The sequence below is a fragment of the Tympanuchus pallidicinctus genome, unplaced genomic scaffold (genome assembly GCF_026119805.1).
Source record: "Tympanuchus pallidicinctus isolate F22 unplaced genomic scaffold, pur_lepc_1.0 scaffold1, whole genome shotgun sequence".
NCBI classification, from domain to species: Eukaryota; Metazoa; Chordata; class Aves; order Galliformes; family Phasianidae; genus Tympanuchus; species Tympanuchus pallidicinctus.
The window spans coordinates 64,712,556-64,732,340 of NW_026294618.1; the positions used below are offsets into that span (position 1 = coordinate 64,712,556).

At 38.6% G+C, this 19,785-nt stretch overlaps 1 protein-coding gene and 1 long non-coding RNA gene across 3 annotated transcripts in view; one reads left to right on the forward strand and one right to left on the reverse strand.

The window, feature by feature from the left end:
- PLG (plasminogen) overlaps positions 1–1,150 on the reverse strand; it is a 47,549-nt gene extending 46,399 nt beyond the window's left edge. Inside the window, exon 1 of the mRNA XM_052678234.1 lies at positions 1,013–1,150. Within this exon, the coding sequence (XP_052534194.1) occupies positions 1,013–1,061 (49 nt within the window). The 5' untranslated portion in view covers positions 1,062–1,150. The remainder of the gene's footprint in view (positions 1–1,012) is intronic.
- Positions 1,151–9,046: 7,896 nt separating this feature from the next.
- The window catches only part of LOC128080991 (uncharacterized), a 34,993-nt gene continuing 24,254 nt past the window's right edge, over positions 9,047–19,785 (forward strand). For both annotated transcript variants that reach the window (XR_008206940.1, XR_008206932.1), the window contains exons 1-2: positions 9,047–9,109; positions 17,548–17,646. This is a non-coding gene — a long non-coding RNA (uncharacterized LOC128080991). The remainder of the gene's footprint in view (positions 9,110–17,547; positions 17,647–19,785) is intronic.

The following is a 19,785-nucleotide window of genomic DNA, read 5'->3' on the forward strand; positions in this document are numbered from 1 at the left end:
GTCACATATGCATCAGATGTAAATGATGTATTTGCTCATATATTTCACAATTTGCTCTCAAATATTTTTACTCATAAAGGAATTTGTCACCTAATTAATTTTTTTCATGACCACAAAGTTTCCATGTTCTGTTCCTAATGTTAAGAACAGTTTGTTTCCATACCTAGTATTAGGTTACAGATTTACAGAAGTGATGTGGCTTAATTATTTCATTTTTCAAGGTAGGTTATTGTCAGGCATGGTAAAGTCAAAGCTGCTTTCTTTTAGCCCCAGCATCATTTATACTTGGATAGTTCACACAACTTGCAGATGCTCTTGAAATTCGTATGTTGTCTTTAGTGGAACTTCTAGCTTCTTAAGAAGTTGTTAAAAAAAGAATTCTAGGTTTACTTCTGGAAAAATTAGTTTGTTGAAGATTAAATTTTTACCTACTGCCCCCAAGAAATTAGAGAACATTTATGCTAAGAGTTTGACAAGAGAAAGTGTGATGTCCATGGAATATCAAGGAGATTTTCTTCATTCTCTTTTATTTTTGTTTCAAATTTTTTAAAATTTCTAAAAGTTTCTTTCAAAACTTTAAAACTCCTACCATAATAGATGAAAATCAGGATCACCATGCTTAGCAATGCTTGGCAGTATAAAAAAGCTCCAGAATTTGATCCACAGCTTGCTGAATTAGAGGTACAGCCTCACTGACTGCTGTGGATTTTCTCAGAGGCTTTTGGACTACTTACAGAAGGTGTCCCCATTTCTGGCATGTTGGCAAATGCTGGCCATTTGTTTCCTGTGCAGAAACCAAAGTAGTTGCTCTTTTGGTACCTCCAATAAGCACCAGATAGACCACAGCTCTGACTTTGTTCAACAGCAGCTCTTGCTGTCCAGAAAACCCCAAATCAAGCATCATCCATACAAGTGAGGACTCATGGATTTGGTGACGCACTTGCACAACATGAGGCTTTCAAGTGTTTGGCCCCTATCTCACCCATACAAGCAGAAGAAAAAAGACTCTTACCTGAGCTGAGCAAGAGAAGAAGGAGCAAACTGGCTTTAGTAAATCCCATTTTGGCCAGCTGGTGGGTGCTGGAAGTTGTGTCTGTCAGTGCACAAAGTTTTATTGACTTGTACTGGATTGTGGAGGCATCAAACAAACAGTGCAGGTAGATAAAGTTAATGATTCTCCCATACTGTGATCCCTCTTTGCCATACAGTTCATGTTCAAACAACCTTGAATTGGATATTACCAAATCAGATTCAGTCATTTGCATTGGATGCTGGGAAATGTGAAAGCACCCTCTGATTTTGTGGGGCATGTTTTTGTTCTTAGTTTGCTTGGCCTCATTTTACCAAAGCAAAAGTGGAGATTGCAGTGGTGGAAAGTATATGAACTACCTCTAGACACAATTTTATTCTACACAATGCTTTGTATTCTTCCTTAGGCTGCAACAGTATCTTCAGCCTCAGACTTGCATGGTCTTAGAACTACATAGGATTTACAGTGCTTTGCAAAATACATCCCCATATCAGATCCAGATAATGCTAACCATCTCATTTCTTTCTTGAAGGGAATAAGCTTCCTTCCTGCAATTGTTTCCCATTTCTGATTTGTGTTTCTTTGTTCTTCATGAATTGGGAAGTATGGTTCACTATGGTACAATGTATAATGTCCATATATTAACCATGTAAAGCTCCTGAAATCTCAAGAAATCTGAGGACTACATAGACCTCGAAAGATTTGCAAGATGCCCCAAACATTTCAGCAACGTCTACCCCCTATGGGGCTCAGCTGAGGAAAATCAGGCAATCAGTGCCTTATGACTTTCAGCTGGTTTACCAAGTTGATAAAGCCTTTAGCTGGGGCTAGCAAGGCAAGGTTAGATGAAATTGGGGTTGTGAGGTTTTATTTATTTATTTATTTATTTTTATTAATTTATTTATTTTAATGAAGTTATTTCTACCTGTGTTAGAAGAATGATGTTTTGGGAAATGGTATGTGTAACAGCCATATGGGCATGGAAAGAAACGGGATTAGGGAATCATTCCTCAGTGAAGTAGTTATGGAGGACCTGAAGATTTACAAGTTTGATATATGTGAGAGGTGAGTTAACCAAGAGATGTGTGAGGGCATGATGAATGGGGATACAAACAAAAGCTGAACTTTGCTTGTTTTGCTATCAACACCACTACTTGCTCTTCTATCAAATAGCAATTGCTACAGAATGCAGAATTCTGAAGCTGCTCTAGATCTGTAAGCAAGCATAATGGAAAAGCTTTCTCTCTTGAATCTCATTTAAGTATTAGATTGATCAAAGCTAGAGAGACTTTTGTGCCTATTTTCTTTTAAAAGTAAGAAAAGTTACGTCATTGCTCATGAAAGCTGTGCTGTAGTCCTGCTTGGTTTTGTTTGGGATTTTCTATATAATGTGTTGTTCTGGTAATGTCCAGAAGGGTGCAGTAGATGATACTGTTTTTGACAAGGTAGGTGAGTCTAAACCAGTAGAGGCGGAGATGTCAAGCGATTGTGGAGGAACAAATTCCCAAGGGATTTATTATTTCCTTCCTTGTCTTATAGCGCTCTTAAGGAAATTTGTCTTATGCAAATAACTTCTTATTTGCTTTCTCAACTTCTTCCTCTACTCCTCCCACCACAGTATATCAATAGACAATGAAAACAGTAGGAGAAGAGGATGATTCAAGACTGAAATTTCAGTGGCTGATTGGAAGAAGAGCAGAAAAATGTGTAGTAAGATTTAACAGTGCAACCTAGGGAGTGACTTGCAAACATAATTGCTTCCAGCACCACTGTATGACAAACTCTGCACTGACTTTTTATTTTTTTAACCTTTACTTCCATAGCTGCATCCCTCTGAGGAGACTGAGACTTCTAAGCCTTCAGCACTAGCCTGGCAGTCAACAAAATGATGGATAACAGGGCATTGATAAGATGATCTTGAACAGCCTCCCAAATACTACAGTAATTTTAATTATTGCACTTCTAAAGAAGTTACTGTATTCTTGTAATTATTGAATAATTATTATATTGTATTATTGAAATCATTGTATTTCTAAAGAAGGTTGAAATAAAAGATTGAAGATTGTTGAAATAAAAGAGGCTTAAAGTTGATTGATTTTTAACTTACTAAATAGGTTCAAAAAAACTTCATTTTCTCAAAGCTGCATTCTGCCTATAAAAGACACCATGAAAACATTATGAACAGAGGTAAAAATAGGATTAGAAAGGGTAGTAGGAAAAAAGACAAACATAATATTATCACTGAAAAACATAAAGATTAAGATGTAGTGGAAAGTAAAAGCACTTTTTGGGAATAACAACGACAAAATTTGTGACATCACAGCACAGATTTCAACTACGCTAGAAAACTTAGAATGAGAAGAAAAATTCCCTTAATAATAAATATGGGTAAAATAAACTAGTGTGTCACGAGCCCTAACTTTGTTTTTAAATCAATTTAGGAAAACAGAGCTATAGAATTGTTCAACAACTGAAAAAAAAAAAAACAAAAACAAAAACCCACAAACATGGTTTTTAATGCCTAATTGCAAAGTACTTTAATCAGGCTTTGAGCTTGGAGAAAGAAACAGATTGGCTCACACTTGTTTGTTTTAAATCTTCACTGGGAAAATTGTGCAGCTCTGCTGCACTGGCTTGGAGTGTGTATTTTTCTTTTGATGAACAGAAGACCATTAATCAAAGAGGTGCTTCAAGCTACCAGTTCAGTGAAGTATATAAGTGGCATAGAAATATTTCTTCTGGTTGCAGAGGGCTCTTAGAAAGGCTATGTGTATTCTCTAAATTGATTCCTTGTGTAGGAAGTTTAGGAACAGAAAAGAAAATGACTGCATTTCCCAACAAGTGAGTGAGAAATAAAATGTTTCATGTCAAGGATAGGTCTTTCTGTGAGGAACTAACAATGGAAGAATTTATCTGAGACCTGGCTCTTTATACTTGCCTGTCACAACCTTCATGAAACATGGATAAGTTGTCATTTTCCCATCAGAAGCAAATTCCTTTCAAAGAACCAGTTCCTAAAGTACTTCATAATATTTGTAAGTACTTCTCTAACCCCTAGTTATTCTTTTCTGGTAAAGACACATTGATAGGAGCAACAAGTGAGAACTCAACTACAAGAAGCCGCAGAGTATGTAATGAGTGGTCAGTACAGCTTAATGTTTATTGGACAATTTTGTTTTGTTTTGTTTTTCAGTGTTATACTCTGTATTTTCTGGATCTAGCCACAACATTCTCAGTTTCAGACTGGTTTCCAAGGGGAATGAATGCAGTGTCCTCTGAATTTCATTAATGGTTTTTTGCTTCTGCCCTAATGTGTCAATACACAAAAATTAATCAAGGAGACTGTTAGTGCACTGTTTAGATATGCTAAGCTCAGAGTAGGACCTAGCTCCACTCCTCCAGTACATGTGAAAAGCATTTTTATTAGTTTTGCTACCTTAATTTTGGTAAGGTTATAATTTACTTGTTCTAGTTGATATTTCCTTATTTATTTATTTATTTATTTATTTATCTATTTATTTTATTTTTTTCCTAGAGGATGCTTGTGATGATGACTATTATTAACATCAGAGCCTCCTGAAACCAGGGGCAAAACATTAAAGTCTCAGCCCTGAAGAGTGTACTCCATAAGGAGGCAAGCAAGAGGTGAAGAAATGAAATGTCATGGACGAGGCAGTAGCATGGTCAGAGATTCATACGCTCTGCTTACCGGGCTAACTGGTGGATGTAGGGCATCACACTAAACAGCCTGTTGCTTGCATTTGTAAGTAGTTGTGAGAATGGAGGTGAGAAGGTAAGCAGCTTGACTTCCCTGCCTGGGGAAATGGGTCTGCTTCATGTGCACCTGGAGCTCAGGACTATTTCTGACACAGCTACGTGTTAACATCTGCCCCATTTATGATGTCTCCTGAACAAAACATTATAGCAAGTTTCTTTTTTATAAAACAGAGACAGCATGCTTCACTGTCCCTTTTTTGTGACATAAAGAAAACACTAAGTGCTAAGCCTAATCATTTTACCAGGCTGTAAGTCACATAAGGATCAAAATTGATAGGTATTTATTTAGATCATATAAATGATACTTGAGGCCTGATTCAGACACCTGAAAAATGACTTCAGGTTGTTTGTTACAGCAACACCTTGTTCATTCTAAGTTAAACAACTCTGCAAATCAAATAAAACTTGCTGGGAAGCCATGTGGGGTAGGCTGCAGAAAACAAAAGAAGGATTACAAAAAAGTGTGGGTTGATTTGTGTAGAGATAATGTTAAAGCAATACAGATTAAGAACCTTCAAATACAGGCATATGAATATATGTCTATTATAACATATGTATATGTTACATAGTGGTTATCACAAAGAAATGTTAGATAGTCAGTTCATCATAAATATGGAGGATAAGGCAGTCAGTATGGATTTAAAGATACAAGATAAATTTTAAGATCGTGGTTAGAAAAAAATCTATTTGACACTGAAGAAAAAACAAAGCACTGGAATTGTGCCTGAGGAATTTGTGGGATTTCCACGACTGGAAGTTTTAAGAACAGGTTTGATGAATAGCCACCAGATGTTCCAAATTAGAATGTTCCTAGCATGCTGTGGTTGAACAAGGTAACCCGTTTTGCTGTCCGTTTCTTCAAAGCTTTTGCACTTGCCCTCTGCCTCTCCTCCACTAGTGTCTCCTCACAACTTGTAGACACAAAAAGAGGAACTGTAACTGCAGGACTCCACAGCAATTTCCAGCTTTACAAATTCAAGATCTTGCTGCCACCATCCCTGCTAACCACCCTCGCTTTTCCCACGTGCTGTGCGCAGTTGGCAGGCTGCAGTGCTGCAGCTCATCTGGTTCAGCATTTTGGTTTCCTGTGGAAAGAGAACAAGACACAGAATCCTACTCGGAGGAAGACTTCCTGAGCAGAATAACTCTTTTTAAAGAAAGATTTCCCCTTTTCCAAACTGCCCTGGAAACATACAGAAATCTTTCTCAAAGCGTTTCCAGTTTGAGCCTACAAGCATCATTTCATTCCACTGACAGCTCCCTCTGCCCTGGGGCGTACTGAGAGCTCTTGGTTTGCCCCTGCTTTTCACAATTCGAGACTGCTGGTGTTGCCTCACCTTGATACTTCAATTGTTTTTAGCAGGAGTGCCCCCCAGCTATGAGGAGAAATACATGCAAGTCAGACTTGTTTAGGCCTGTTGTCCTGGTCTCTGCAGCTGGTGGAGCTCTGGTTCTCATCCAGCTCTGCTCTCCTTCCCAGGCTCCCAGCATTGCTCCTGCTGAAAACTCTTTACCTGGAATAGCCAGATAATGAATTATCAGATAATAAAACACTTTAGAAAATTGTCTAGACCTAAATGGCCTTGTTTTAGCTTGCATGAGCTTCAATCATTTTTGTATGTGATTATGGCCCACTCGAAGTACAGATCATTCAAACGGAGCATAGTCAGAGTTATGTCCCTATTAACAGTCAGCCAGAAAACGTTGATTCTCTTGCTGAACAGTCACTAGCTGAAGACCTCCCAGCTTGGTGTTTCTACACCCTTCTCAGGAAAACAGCTAACAGTTATCCTTGCAGTTAGGTTGTTACAGATGTCTAATCTAGAGCTTTTGCTGTACTGTAGTCCTTTCCTCTCTTACAGTATATGGAAAAATTTAAAAATCATCAAGTAAAATAGCAGAGTTGTAAAAATAACTCAGGACATTAAAAACCTAGTAGTTTCTACAAGTTCCTTGGTGTGAATGGATTGTTTGCACAACAAATACGATGGCAGGCTTTTTTTTTTAAAAGGAATCATTCAACTTGATACAATAGTAGATTTGAACAGGCAGAATACCTCAAGCAAAACACATTTGGCTCATATGTATTCGTAAGAAATTAATGATACATTTCAGTATTGCTAAAGCATGTATGTCTATAGCAGTAATGTCTTAAACAGATTTTTGAGAGCAAATATCTGAGCTGACCTTACTTATGCTATGCCTCATAGGCCTCTGCTGGTTCACTGTCTTATGGCCACCCCTGTGCCCAGAATTTACTCCTCCATTTCTGGTCCTGTTGTACGAGTTAGCTGTTCCTTATCTGAGCAAAGTATGCATGTGGGCAATGCAAGAAAGGGAAGAACAGATCTCTGTTTCCCATGTTGTTCATGTTTATTGTTCTCCTGTAAGTTGCCTTAGAGTGTCTTCAATATAGCTGAAGCCAAAACTAGACCTGCTGTATCTGCACCTGCTCTGACACCTCAGGTGATAAACACACTAGACAGATGGGAAGCCTTAGGCTAAGTGCATCCTTCCAGATCTTTGGCTACAAGAAAAACCTGACTTAAGTCAACTCTGCATGAGGAGTTCTAATCAGCTCCAGCTGTAAAACAAACTCTGGCAGGGCTGGAAGCAGCATGAGTTCTACAGGGGTGAATGAAGATAAACAATTATTGAAGGCTGTGAAGCAGTTCTGCTTGGAGTGAGTTGCAGAAGCCTGGAATGAGTTGAGCTGCCTTACCTACTATTACTGACAGCCACTTCTTGCACATTCTGTGGCCCGGACTCAAAATATTGTCCACCACAGGAATTGCTTTGTGGAAACAGCTGCAAACACTTTCCTGATGGCAAGGACAATAAGAAAACCATTTTGCTTCTTAAGGAACTGGGGATAGGGTGAGCAGCCTGTCCTCTCCCTTCATTCCACCAGGAGCGTGGCACTGGGGGCACTGAGCACCTCCCTGAGGTTGGGTACAGACCGGTGCCGTGCCGCAAGCCTGCAGTGGGGCAGGGTTTTGGGTAGCTCAAGCACGGCCCTGCTGTGGCCTCACTGGGGCTTGTGACCCTGGGTTGATGTGGGAACTCGGCCTGGTGGTGGACAGGGATGGGCAAGATTGGTGGTGCCTCTGAAATGCTGATAACCACAGGTTAAGGGACTGGGACAACAGGAGCTTTCCCCCTATCTTGCACCTTGTCATAACTAAAAATCCCTTTTCTGCAAACAGTGCAGTTTCTTTTGTTATAGATACCTTCTGTGCAGAAGATGTCTGTTTAGCTTCACATCTTTTTAAGCACCTTCCTATTCTCCCCAAGCCAAGCTGGCATTTAGCACTCATTGCAGGGAAGAATCCAAGGCTAGAGGCATTTCTGGAGAGAAAAAGTCAGTGAAAGCAGTTTCTTTCAATGGAGAAGCTGAGTATTCAGGACACCTGACTGCCTGCTATCTCTATGCCTGCAAATGTACAAATATAACACTCATAAGGACCTTTTCCATGATTTTTTTCCATGCTTACATTCGTCATGTCCCTTCCTGCACGGTGCAGGACTGGGAGCTGGGTTGGCACAGGGAATGTTGTTGCAATCGCCTCTTGGAAACTTTGGGACAAACTTACTCATTCCTCTTAGACATTTTGTTAACTAAGGAGATAATAATCTGCTATGACATTTCTTAGTACAAGTTTTACTGGCCTGAACGTAAATGTCAAAACTGCATGTAAGGTCACAATGAGCTACATACTGGCCAGTATCTTACATGCACGGTGACTGCACTATTTAGCCTTACATTTTCTTTGTCTCCCCTGTACATGTCTGTCTTAGGTACTGTGTTGAAATTTTTTTTTTTTTGTCCTAAGAAGGACCTCCTTTTAAGGGAAATCTTATTCTTTCTTATTTGAGGAAAGCATTTCTTACCCATAAATCTTCATTCTCCCCAGTAAAAGTGAGTAATCAGCTCTGTATCCAGCCACAGGCCTCTTTTTAGGAAATCAAACAGATTTCTAGCTGTGTCAATTGGGCTGATAAAAAAGCATCTGACAGAGAATAACGCTGCAAAATTTATTTTTAAAAGCAAATCAATATTTTGAACAACTTTGTGAAGTTCAATGGCTGCTATAAAGAGAAGGATGGAATGGTGTATGGGAACTGTTGAGTCAGGGCCTGAACCACTGATGGAGCACCTGGGCAATGGGCCCCGTCAGCCCTGTGAACACAGGTGAAGGCAATTCACCTCATTTAAGGGCTAACTGCCACTGGGGAACAATCTTTGGTTGGAGATCCCTCTCTTGTGGAGTTTTCACTGTGAGCCTAGATCTTTGGAGATGGGTAAGCACCTTTCCTTTGTAACACCATTCAATTTGCACTTGTCCCTTTGCTACTGCACTCCTGTACTCCTGCCCTTCCTCCACACTGACCCTTCTGATTGTTACTAATGGAATGGAATGGGATATGAGGGAATAGTTCAGTTGGAAAGGACCTGCAAAAGTTACCTAGTTCAACTGCCTGATCAGTTCAGGGCTAACCAAAAGTTAAAGCACACTAATGAGGGTATTGTCCAAATGTCTCTTGAATACTGGGTGTCAGGCATCAATTGTCTTGTTAGGAGGCCTGTTCCAGTGTCTGACCATCCTCAAGGCCTCCTGACATCTAGTCTGAACCTCCTCTGGAACAGCTTTGTTCCCTCACGGCCTCTTATTGGCACTTCCCTCTGCGCTTCCCCTCCTCATGGAGCTGCTGAGAGTAATAATGTCATTTCTCAGCTTCTTCTTCAGACTGGATGACCTCTGTGTTCTCACCTCTCCTCACAGGGTATGCTTTCTAGCCCTGTTACCAGCTTTAGTGCATCCTCTGAATGCTTTCAAGGATCTTGACATCATTCCTATATTGTGGAGACCAGAACTGCACATGATATTCAAGGTGAGACCATCACAATGCTAAATAGAGTCGGAGAATCACTTCTTTTAACTGGTTAGATGTACTGTGTTTAATGCAGTAACTAGACATGGGTAGCATACTTCCTATTTAAATTAAATCTTCTAGCAAAAACGGCAGAGGGAATCAACACAGAAATAAATTTGATTTGACCTAGATAAAAACGTTATCAGTTACTATGACATATCTATAGGATTACTAAGTACAGCAGAGATGAAACCATAGACACAAGTGAATAATGATTAAGATGAAATGCAAGTGAGCTGGTTTTTTTTTGGTTTTTGTTTTTGTTTTTTAGGGGAGCAATATTGGCAACTGCATTTATAATGTATTAATAGATTTGGAATGAGTGTTGTTTATCTTAATTGGGTTTGAAAGCTTTGTAAGTAAAGTAATAGAGATGCATTAGTCTCGTTTTCATGAAGTGTAAGTCAAAACACTTGTAAAATTCATGTCAGACTATTCTTATTCTTCCAATGAGTTGATACACACACACACACACATATATATATGGTATTAATTAAAAAACCAGCAAAAGTCTATCTTCACATATACATTTAAAAGTAAAATCAATTAGAAGTGCACACCTTAATGATAAAAACTGTTCAGAAGAAGAAGAAACTGTTCACTCTGTGCAGTTCTCTCTGACATATATCGTCTACTTAGCTCTTGCCAAAATAGTGGGCATGATATTAATTGTTAGGATTATACTCTGTAAGAAAACTTACTCAATACTAATAATTCTCATGCCATTATTCTCTTTCTACTGTGTGAATAATGTGTAGATTTATTACAATAAATCTAGTAACTTCAACACAGTTTTTTAGGGAGCAAATCTACAACTAACCTTCTTCATTTGCACAGAATATCCAGTGTGGGAAATAACTTGGGTTATTTGCTCCAAAGCTTTCTCAGATCTTCAGAGAGAGCAAAAGTAGTAACTGGGGATATGGGGTGAAAGACACAGGAACATTTTAACTGATAATATACTGGCAAAGTGCCTTTAGGACAGGGATGAAAGAGTGCTCTGTCATGCATGTCCTTGCTAGCAATTTTTTAATTGAAATTTGGAAAATAGATGCTGAAGAAAAGAGATGAAAGTTGCATTGGCCTTTGAAATCTATACTGACTACAAAGACATAAAGCAAGCATTTAATTTTTTTTTTTAAAGAGTTAATGTGACCAAATCACAGGCTCCAAAATTCACAGCTCAAATAGCCTGAAGTCCTTAAAAACAGACTGCAGTCTACTTTCTGCTCTCCAGGGAGAAGAGCAGGGTGGTGAAAATCTTGTGCAATGAATGTTTGAGTCTAGTCCAAGGTAATTGTTATTTGCTCACTGGGTGAAAATTATTCCTTGGGCTATGAATGGCAGATAATCTTTTGGATCTATTGACACTTCTTGACAGGCTGACAGTCTTTGTCTTGATGATTGCAGCTCACTATATTGTCAGACAGAGAACTAATTTTTTTTTTTTTTTTTTTTTTTTTTTTGACACATACTGGGAGAAATCATGTTGTGTGAGATGACCATGGTAGAATGAGCTACCGAAGAATGAATATAGAAGTGCAAAATGAAACATTAAATTAGCCAGAGATCTGATGGTTTTCCAGTTTAATATTAGAAAGCATGGCAAAGAGTAAGTTGTTCTAAAATGCATCGCAGATTTGTTTTCTTCTGTTTATTTTCTTCTGTTGCATGTCTGAAATTATCAGTAAGCAGTAAACTTACTTGCATATGCACAGCATCTGGGAAAGACAATAATTCTCCTTCTTAGCAGTCCCTGTGATGGCTGTCAGGTAGGTTCCAAAGCATGTAAACTGCCAGTGCTGTGTCCTGCTGACTGAAAGAGGCTTTCACAACTATGAAGAAATTTAGCATCTAGCCTTCGTGCCTTTATGATCTCTGGCAGCCACTGGGACAGATCTTGAAGTGTAGCCGTTAATGATAATGCAGGATGTCAGTGAAAATATTGAGAATGCAAAAGACCTAGAACAATGTAACCTTTCTGTAGGTTTCCATGAAATCTATTTTTGTGTGATGTTCAGCTACACACAGAGCAGGATGTTTTGAATGGATTCTTACCATGTATTATAGGATTCACTGAAAAACTGAGCATACTAAAAGGATGTAGCAAGCTGTCAGTTTGATGAATTCTCAGTATTCATTTACAGTAATTTATAGTGGATTACACTTCTTTTTAATTTTTAGAATATAAATTCAGCAAAGTACTTAAGATCTCATGCTTCAAATATGCGTATAGCTTTCCAGGAGAGGGCAGTCCATTCCCAAGACCAGCTGGCTCCCGTTGTGTTGTGAATTCAATAAGTGTAACCAAGAATTCCAATAAAAAGAGAAAATATCTTAGATGGAGAACAACCAAGGCCCCTAGATGTATTCCATATTGGAAAAGTCTGTCTTGGAAAAGAAAAACCATCAGTTTGCTTCCGTATTCTGAAAGAAGGAAGAATGTAAATGTTAGTGGCATCACATTGGTAATCAGTAATGTGCAGAAAGGGGGCACAGAAGTGAATATATCACCACTGCTGCACAAGTGTAAGTAAACAGCACAACCTGAACTTTCACAGGGGAAGATTTCTCCCTATCTATTGTGAAAATATAAATTGGTATGCTATGAAGAGCTCTGGAGGCAGCAAGGAGTTAAGACTGACCTCTTATTTCATTTTTCAATTCATTTCAATTTATGCTTCATATTTTTATGGAATGATGTAAGGGGCTATTTCTGCAAAAAAACAATGCAGTGAGTCACTTCGCTTACATTTCTTCTCTTGAAACCCTCCCTGTCCTTTCTCAACCTGTCTCTGCCATGGATGTGACTCATCCAAAAGAGCCTTGAACTCTGTTCTGCTGTAGAAGCAGAGGAGTCATACTGACAAGAAATTGCATCTGCTATAGTTTTCCTTAAAAGCATCTGGCTCAGGCACTTCTAAGCTTGTCTGAGATACTATGTTCATGTCATACGTTCCAGGGTTATTGAAATCTAGAGGGGAGACTGGATCCTATCCAGTGGTGGATCAGTGGATCCTACGTGGTGTAGCAGCATCAGTGCGCTGTTCAATAGCAGCTATTCAGGTACTTAAATTGGCCTATTCACAGTATGCTGTTCTGCATTGTAATCTACACAGAAGGAATCGGTGTGGGGGGGAAAGAAAAACTCAGCATGGAGAAGGTGATATTTAAAAAAAAAAAAAAAAAAAGTCTAAAGGTGTTGATTTTACTCGTTCCCACTTATTTTGTCATAGATATTTACTCAGTTTTATGGCCGCATGCATACAAGTACCAAGACCTACCCATCCAAGCATCCTGCTCAGACTTACTGGTGTATAACATGAGGGACAAGGGTTGCTGATGCTGCTGAATTCTCATCGTATCTCTGGGTTACTTTTGAGGATTGGTGGCTAATTAGTTTTTGGACAAATCCTTTTCTATGCACGTCTTCTTAATGGGTTAGTAGCAAAACAAATGTCACAATAGGATATGCAGCAACTTTGTTGCCTTCTTGCTATTCTCCAAGCAAAGTTCTTTGAAGCAGTGAATATACTGAGAGGACCAAAGAACAAGGAAAGTAAATTTCTAAGAGCAATCTACCTTTGGTAGGCTTGCATAAGAATAGAAAATGATTGATTACATGATCCCAAGCTTTTCTTACCTGACAGGTATCTATGTAACAATTAATGGTCCCAGCACAGAAATTAAAGTTTCTAATATCTTCATCCAATAATTCAGAGCTACTGCATATCTTATTTTCAATTATGGTGACTGTGATTATGTCTGTTTTAGGACATCTGCAATCTGTCAATCTGCACCTGTATCATCTTAAATAAACAATTAAACAAAAACTCCACAAACAACCAACTCCCGAAAGCCCACACCTTAATATACAAAACAGGGGATTATCGAAAGTTCTGTGCTGAGAGGAGCTCTTGTTCTCTAACTTTAGCTCCCCTTCTTTATTTGAATCAGTGAGACCTGTTTGCACTTTGTGCCCTAATAGGCATCTTCACAGGCTTTGAGATGGCATCTTTGTAAATAATTTAGTAAAGGATATCAGAAAACATTTTATTTGGAAGTGGCATGGTGAAGGAAATTAACATGTATTTTCAAAGCTTAAGTTATTAAACTTAAGCTTGGGAAAATCTACCCAAATCAGAAGGAAAGTAGTGATACCTTCACAGTGGTCTTCTGGTTGCTAGAGTGGTTGTTGCAAGCTTAGAGAAATATCACTCCATATCACTACAAAAAATAAGACAAATTCTCATCCTGGAGAAACGTCTTATGTGGGCTCAGTGTGAAATCTGGATCAAAGACTGAGGAAAGAATGGTTCTGATTTTGAATTTCTATTCAATTCTTTGTACAGTGAGTTTCCAGCTAGAAAATTTGGATATTGAACTGAGCTTTTTGCTAAATGCTAACTGTTTGTAGATGGGGCTTTAATTCTCAATGTTTTTTTTTTGCTAATGGGGCAGAATCTTCACTAAAATATCACACAACCTTGCAAGAGCAAATTTGACTTAATACCTATTTCTTCTCTTTTGGTGAATGCTGTAAATAGCCACTTAGAAGAGGGTAGTGTTTCCAATTTGTAGCCAAACTGTGAGCAAAAGAGGTAAGGAATTTGGGAAATGGTGTACTGTCAGACACAATGGCACACAATGAGATAGCACACAACTGTGCACATCATGTTTTTACTTATGCCTGAAGCTCCCTGTCTTTTGTGCTTTTATTTGAAAATGAAGCTACTGCACAACTGCAAAATCTCAGCCTGGAGAAAAGAAGGCTGCAGGGTTACCTCATTCCAACCTTTCAATACCTAAAGGGAGCCTACAAACAGAGGGGAATCAACTCTTTGAAAGGTTTGATAACTGCACAAAAAGGGGAAATGGTTTTAAGTTGGGGGAGGGAAGATTTAGGTTGGATGTCAGGGGGAAATTCTTTACAGAGAGAGTAGTGGCTGTCACAGTGGCTGTCTCTCTGCTCACACACAGAGAGGCTGTGGATGCCCCGTCCCTGGAAGTATTCAAGGGCAGATTGAATGGGGGCCTGGGCAGCCTGGTCTAGTATTAAATGGGGAGGTTGGTGGCCCTGCATGTGGCAGGGGGGTTGGACATTCATGATCTTTGATGTCCCTTCCAACCCTGGCCGTTCTGTGACTTGCTGGGAGGACTGTGTGGCTCAAAATCATTACTGACTTGGTATCTACCTTGGCCACAATAATCTGAGGTCCCCAAGGGTCAAAATTATTATTTATATGGTCACTATCTTCACTAATGAAACAAATGATGTAACCGACTCTATCATCAAATTTGAGGATGACACTGAAGTAGGGGAGTGCTGATCCCATATCTGCACCGAGATACAAGAAGCCTTTGTGCTGGGAAGCTTGTTGAGGAGGATGTCACAAAAAGAGCATGTGAGTTGCGGAGAATATGGGATGAATATGAGACAATAGCGTACTCTCTGTAGGAATAGGGCACATTGCATATTGCAGTGCCTTAAAAAGAATTAAGAAGCAGAACAAGGGAGGTTTTGTCCCTTTCTATCCAGAGCTGATGGTGCTGTATCTGAAATCCTGTGTCTGACTGTGAGTCATCAATTCAGGAAGGAGTCTGAGAATGTGAGGAGAATCCAGATGAGTCAACCAATAGGGTTAGGGCACATAGTATGTGGCCTTAGAGGAGAGATTGAGAGAGTTGGGCTTGCTCATCCTTCCATACGGGAGAGTAATAGAAGATTCTGTAATGGCCTACAACTACTTGAAGGAGAGCAGCAAAGATAACTAGGACAAACTCTTCTTGGTAGTACCTAACGAGATAACAAGTTGAAATGGTCACACGTTTGCTTTGATAGTTTGATTTGCAGATGAGGAAAAAAGTTAATGAGAAGGGTGCTGTGGCATGGAAGTGAAGTCCCTTGGAAACTGTGGATTACCCATACTTTTTGTTTTTTGGGCCTTGGTGAAGCAAGGTCGCTCCTGATCGGACCTGGTTTTAGTGGTCCAGCTACAAGGAGTTATATATAATCTATGGTACTGACATAACTACCACACTTGAAGATTTCATTGTATTCCCAAGTTTTCTGAAAGTCTGTTAGGCAACACCAAGGGCCATTAACATCTTCATCAGGATTTCTACAGTACTCTTAAAATTAGTGAATGAAAAACACAAAACCTCAGCTTCATGGTTTCCTAATTTCTACCACTAATATAAAATCTAACTTTTGCACAGGTTTTTTTTTACATTCTCTTTTGTGACCAATTCATCTTCTGAACTTTATTTATTATGTGCTCTATTTATCTCCAAACCATTAATTTGTAAGAAAACTTAATAAACATAGGAGAAGAGGCAGAAGATGCAGGATTGTAAGTGTTCCTAAGAGAACAAGATTGGGATTTTCCTTATTGTTGGCCCTGTCTTGATGCCTGTCAATTCAATGGAATTCAACTAGGTCAATGCTGAGAATTCCTTAGACTAGATCTAAGAACACTTAGTCCAGTTTTTGTAGTACTAGAAAAGCTGAAAAAGTTATGGATCTGATATACGCAATGTAACTCATATTTTGAAAGGCTGAGGACCATTAAGTTTTCATTTGCGTAGATGGCACACCCACTTCATATCTCATCAGTGCTTTAAATAGTAGTGTCCAGGTAAAGTGCAAAGTCCTCTAGGTCTTCTGCTTGTCTCCTCTACTAGATCTGAAGGGAGTGAGAAGATTTCTAGTTATTGTGGATTTTTTAAAACTATTTTGTAGGTTTTGTGGATAAACGTAGCGTGTTGGGATGAACAGGTTCAAACTACAGAGCAAAAAACAGTTTCATTGAGAGAGAAATGTAATTGAGAGAATGTTTACGTTTGGAAGGCTAGAAATATCAGGCTAATATTGTATCCTAATATGTAAAATATTAATATTAACATTAATAGGTTAGAAATATTTGCAAAATTCTGGAGTACAGTTCACTGTATCTGTTGTAAATTGAATCAAGATATCTTTCCTAGATTGATGTTAGTGCATTGTCTTTCTATTTACCCGTATTCCAGTCAAATCCACATTCTACCAGTTCCTTTAGAATTTGAGACAGTCCAAAACTGTGTGATCATAGGGGAAATTAATGACACAACAGCACAAATCAAGCAGAAGATTGAAAATAAAACAACAGATCAATTGCAGACTCTGCTTGGAATAAGGCATGTTCAAGTGTGCTAGAAGAAGAAACAGAATTGCTGAGGAACTTTCTGGGCTAAATTCCAAGATAGATGGAATTAAGCAGATGGAAGTATTTTATTTTCTCCTGCTTATATGAAGTTTTTTTGATGATATTCTGAGAAAAAATTGCTCTGATGATATTCTGAGAAAATATTTCTTTGTTAAAAATACCAGTTCAAAGACTGTGTTGATTTGTAGGTGCTGCTATCAATCATCACATATACTACAAGAATATTTAGAAGGCTCCATTGTGCTGTTGAGGATGAAGTTAAAGTTCGTGACCCGTTCCATAGTAAAAATGTACTAAGTTCCTGTTCTCCACAGATATTTCATATTCTTTGCCATCCAACAGATCAAAAAGATATTGTTTATAATCTCTTCATTTTAAGTTTTTCATTTTCAAGTTTATGCCATCAAGGAGAATCACACAATTTTTCAAACCGAAGTTTAGATTCAGATGGCTCTCAATATTATAAGAGGCAGGGATCTGGGTGTGTGCACATTTGTAGATGTATTATAAGCTCAAAAATGGCTCCTGCAAAGCTTTGCAAAGGGTACTTGGTATCTTGCAGCACTATGATTTAATCTTGTTTTACCTTTTTATTTTCAGAACATGACTGGCCATTGCAACACTTTACCATATGTATCAACATCGGACTATATCACTACCTGGATCTCAGCAATAATTCTTTCTCAAAACCCCAGAAAAGTAAGTATGATGTACCTTGGCTCATGGAGCCCTGCAAACACGTGTGGGAACATTTCACAGAACAGATGATGTGTAAAGCACATAAATAGTACGAATTTGTTTCTTTACTAGGTATCACGGAACATAGATCTTTACCAAATGAAAAGAATGAGACCAGACTCAGTTATTTTCTCCACCTTAGTTCAGAACAGTGATGAAATGTACATCATCTTCATAGCTAGAAAGCTTTCACGATAAAAAAGAAAACTAAATCTGTTGATCAAAAATGTGTAATTTGGGATAGAAGAGAAAATAGGAGATGAGCTCCTACTAGGATTGAACAAGGATTAATGTGGGAAGCAGTAATGGATTTGAAGAAAAAATGAGAGATGAGGGAATTGTAGAAGGCAGAACTCACTTTAGTTGTATTGGTTTCATCATTTCCATTGCAGTTTACAACTAAGGGTAGACCTGATAGCCATTGTGAATTCTTTGTTGTGTAAAGCACCTTCTTGACCACTGGTAAATATTTAAGCTGCTTAATTCTTCCATCTATTACTCTTTGAAGCACTTTAATGACTATTACAGCTATCTGATGTTTACAAAGAGATACTTTTGGACAGCAGAAAGCTATTTTACCATATTCATGAATGACTCTTCTTGAGAATGTTCTCAAAGAATAATGACAACTTTTAAATTTTCAAGGGTGATTTAAAGGGACCTTCTTCATTTATACTTAATCTGCAATTTGAGTTTTGGGGGAGGGGGGGGGGGGGGAACGTTTTAAAAGTTTTTTTTTTTTTTTTTTTTTTAAATCAAACACATTGCTGTGGCTGAACCCAGCAGGTGGCTCAGCACCACTCAGTTGTTCATTCTTCCCAGTGGGATAGAGGAGAGAATCAGGAAAATAAAACAAAGTAGAATTCTTGGGTTGAAATAAAATAAAACTATTTACTGTGATAGAGAAAAGGGAAAGTAAAATAGTTGTAGCTACTTATATTTATATTTATATGAATGTATATAACAAGTGATGCTCCAGCATTTGCTCACCATCCCCCAAACAATTCCCAGCTAGCTCCTGAGCAGTGGAAGAGAGCAAGGTGAACACCCACCCCCTTCAAAACTCCTTCCACGTAATGTCATATGGTATGGAATATACATTTGGACAGTGTAAGTCAGCTATCCTAATTTTGTTCTCTCCCAGCTCCTTGGACCCTTTGCTGAGAATGTCCTTGTCCCTGTGTAACACTGCTTAGCAGAAATGATAAACATTGGTGTGCTATCAACATTGTTTTTCTCCTAGAACCAAAAACATAGCATCATACCAGACACTGAAGAAAAGAATTCCATCCCAGCTGAAACTAAGACATGCATCCTCTTCTACTTTCAAGTATTGGAAGGCAGCTATGGGGAAAGGGTAGAACAACAGGCTAACACAACATATAAATGCAAACAAAAACAAAAACAACAAAAAAACCACCTCATATCCCTTTGGGGAATTCCTTGCTGTTCTACACTGATGATACATCATCAGTAAGCTCCAGGTTTGGCTTGTTTTTTCAATGGTAATTAAAGGAGGTATCCCATTGTGGTATCTCTCTCAATAGCACTGGGAGACTGCATTGGCATATCTGCATCTGTAATGGGCAACTGAAGTGAGTTACTTAATTTTAGTGTATCTAACTTTATAAATTGAAACAAACAAATAAACAAGTAATACCTTCTGGAAATAGGTAAAAGTTACAAAATTCAGACAGATTAGTAAGCAGTTGCAGGAATACTTGAGAATAAAGATCAGAAGGCGTTTGCAAGGGTATTTGGAAAGACTTCATGTACCAGATGGCATCTGGCAGGAACATTTGCATTTAAGCTTCACTTTTGCACACCAAATCTGTTTTTCATTAGGGAAGGGAAAGTTTCACATGCAGATCTAAAAACTCATAAACTGTATTTTTTTCCATGAGTTTGATTTGAGAGATTAATGCTCAGTGAGGAGTGGGTGGTGTCTTTCAGCAGTGGTGACAGTGACAGCGGGTCCTCCACTGGTGCAGATTTTTAAGAGAGCAGCACACAGGCTCGTGTTTCATGGCTGGTGAAAATGCATAGCTGATGGTGTTGACTATGCTGAAAAATAGTGTTTTGTAGCTGAGAATTTGCTGT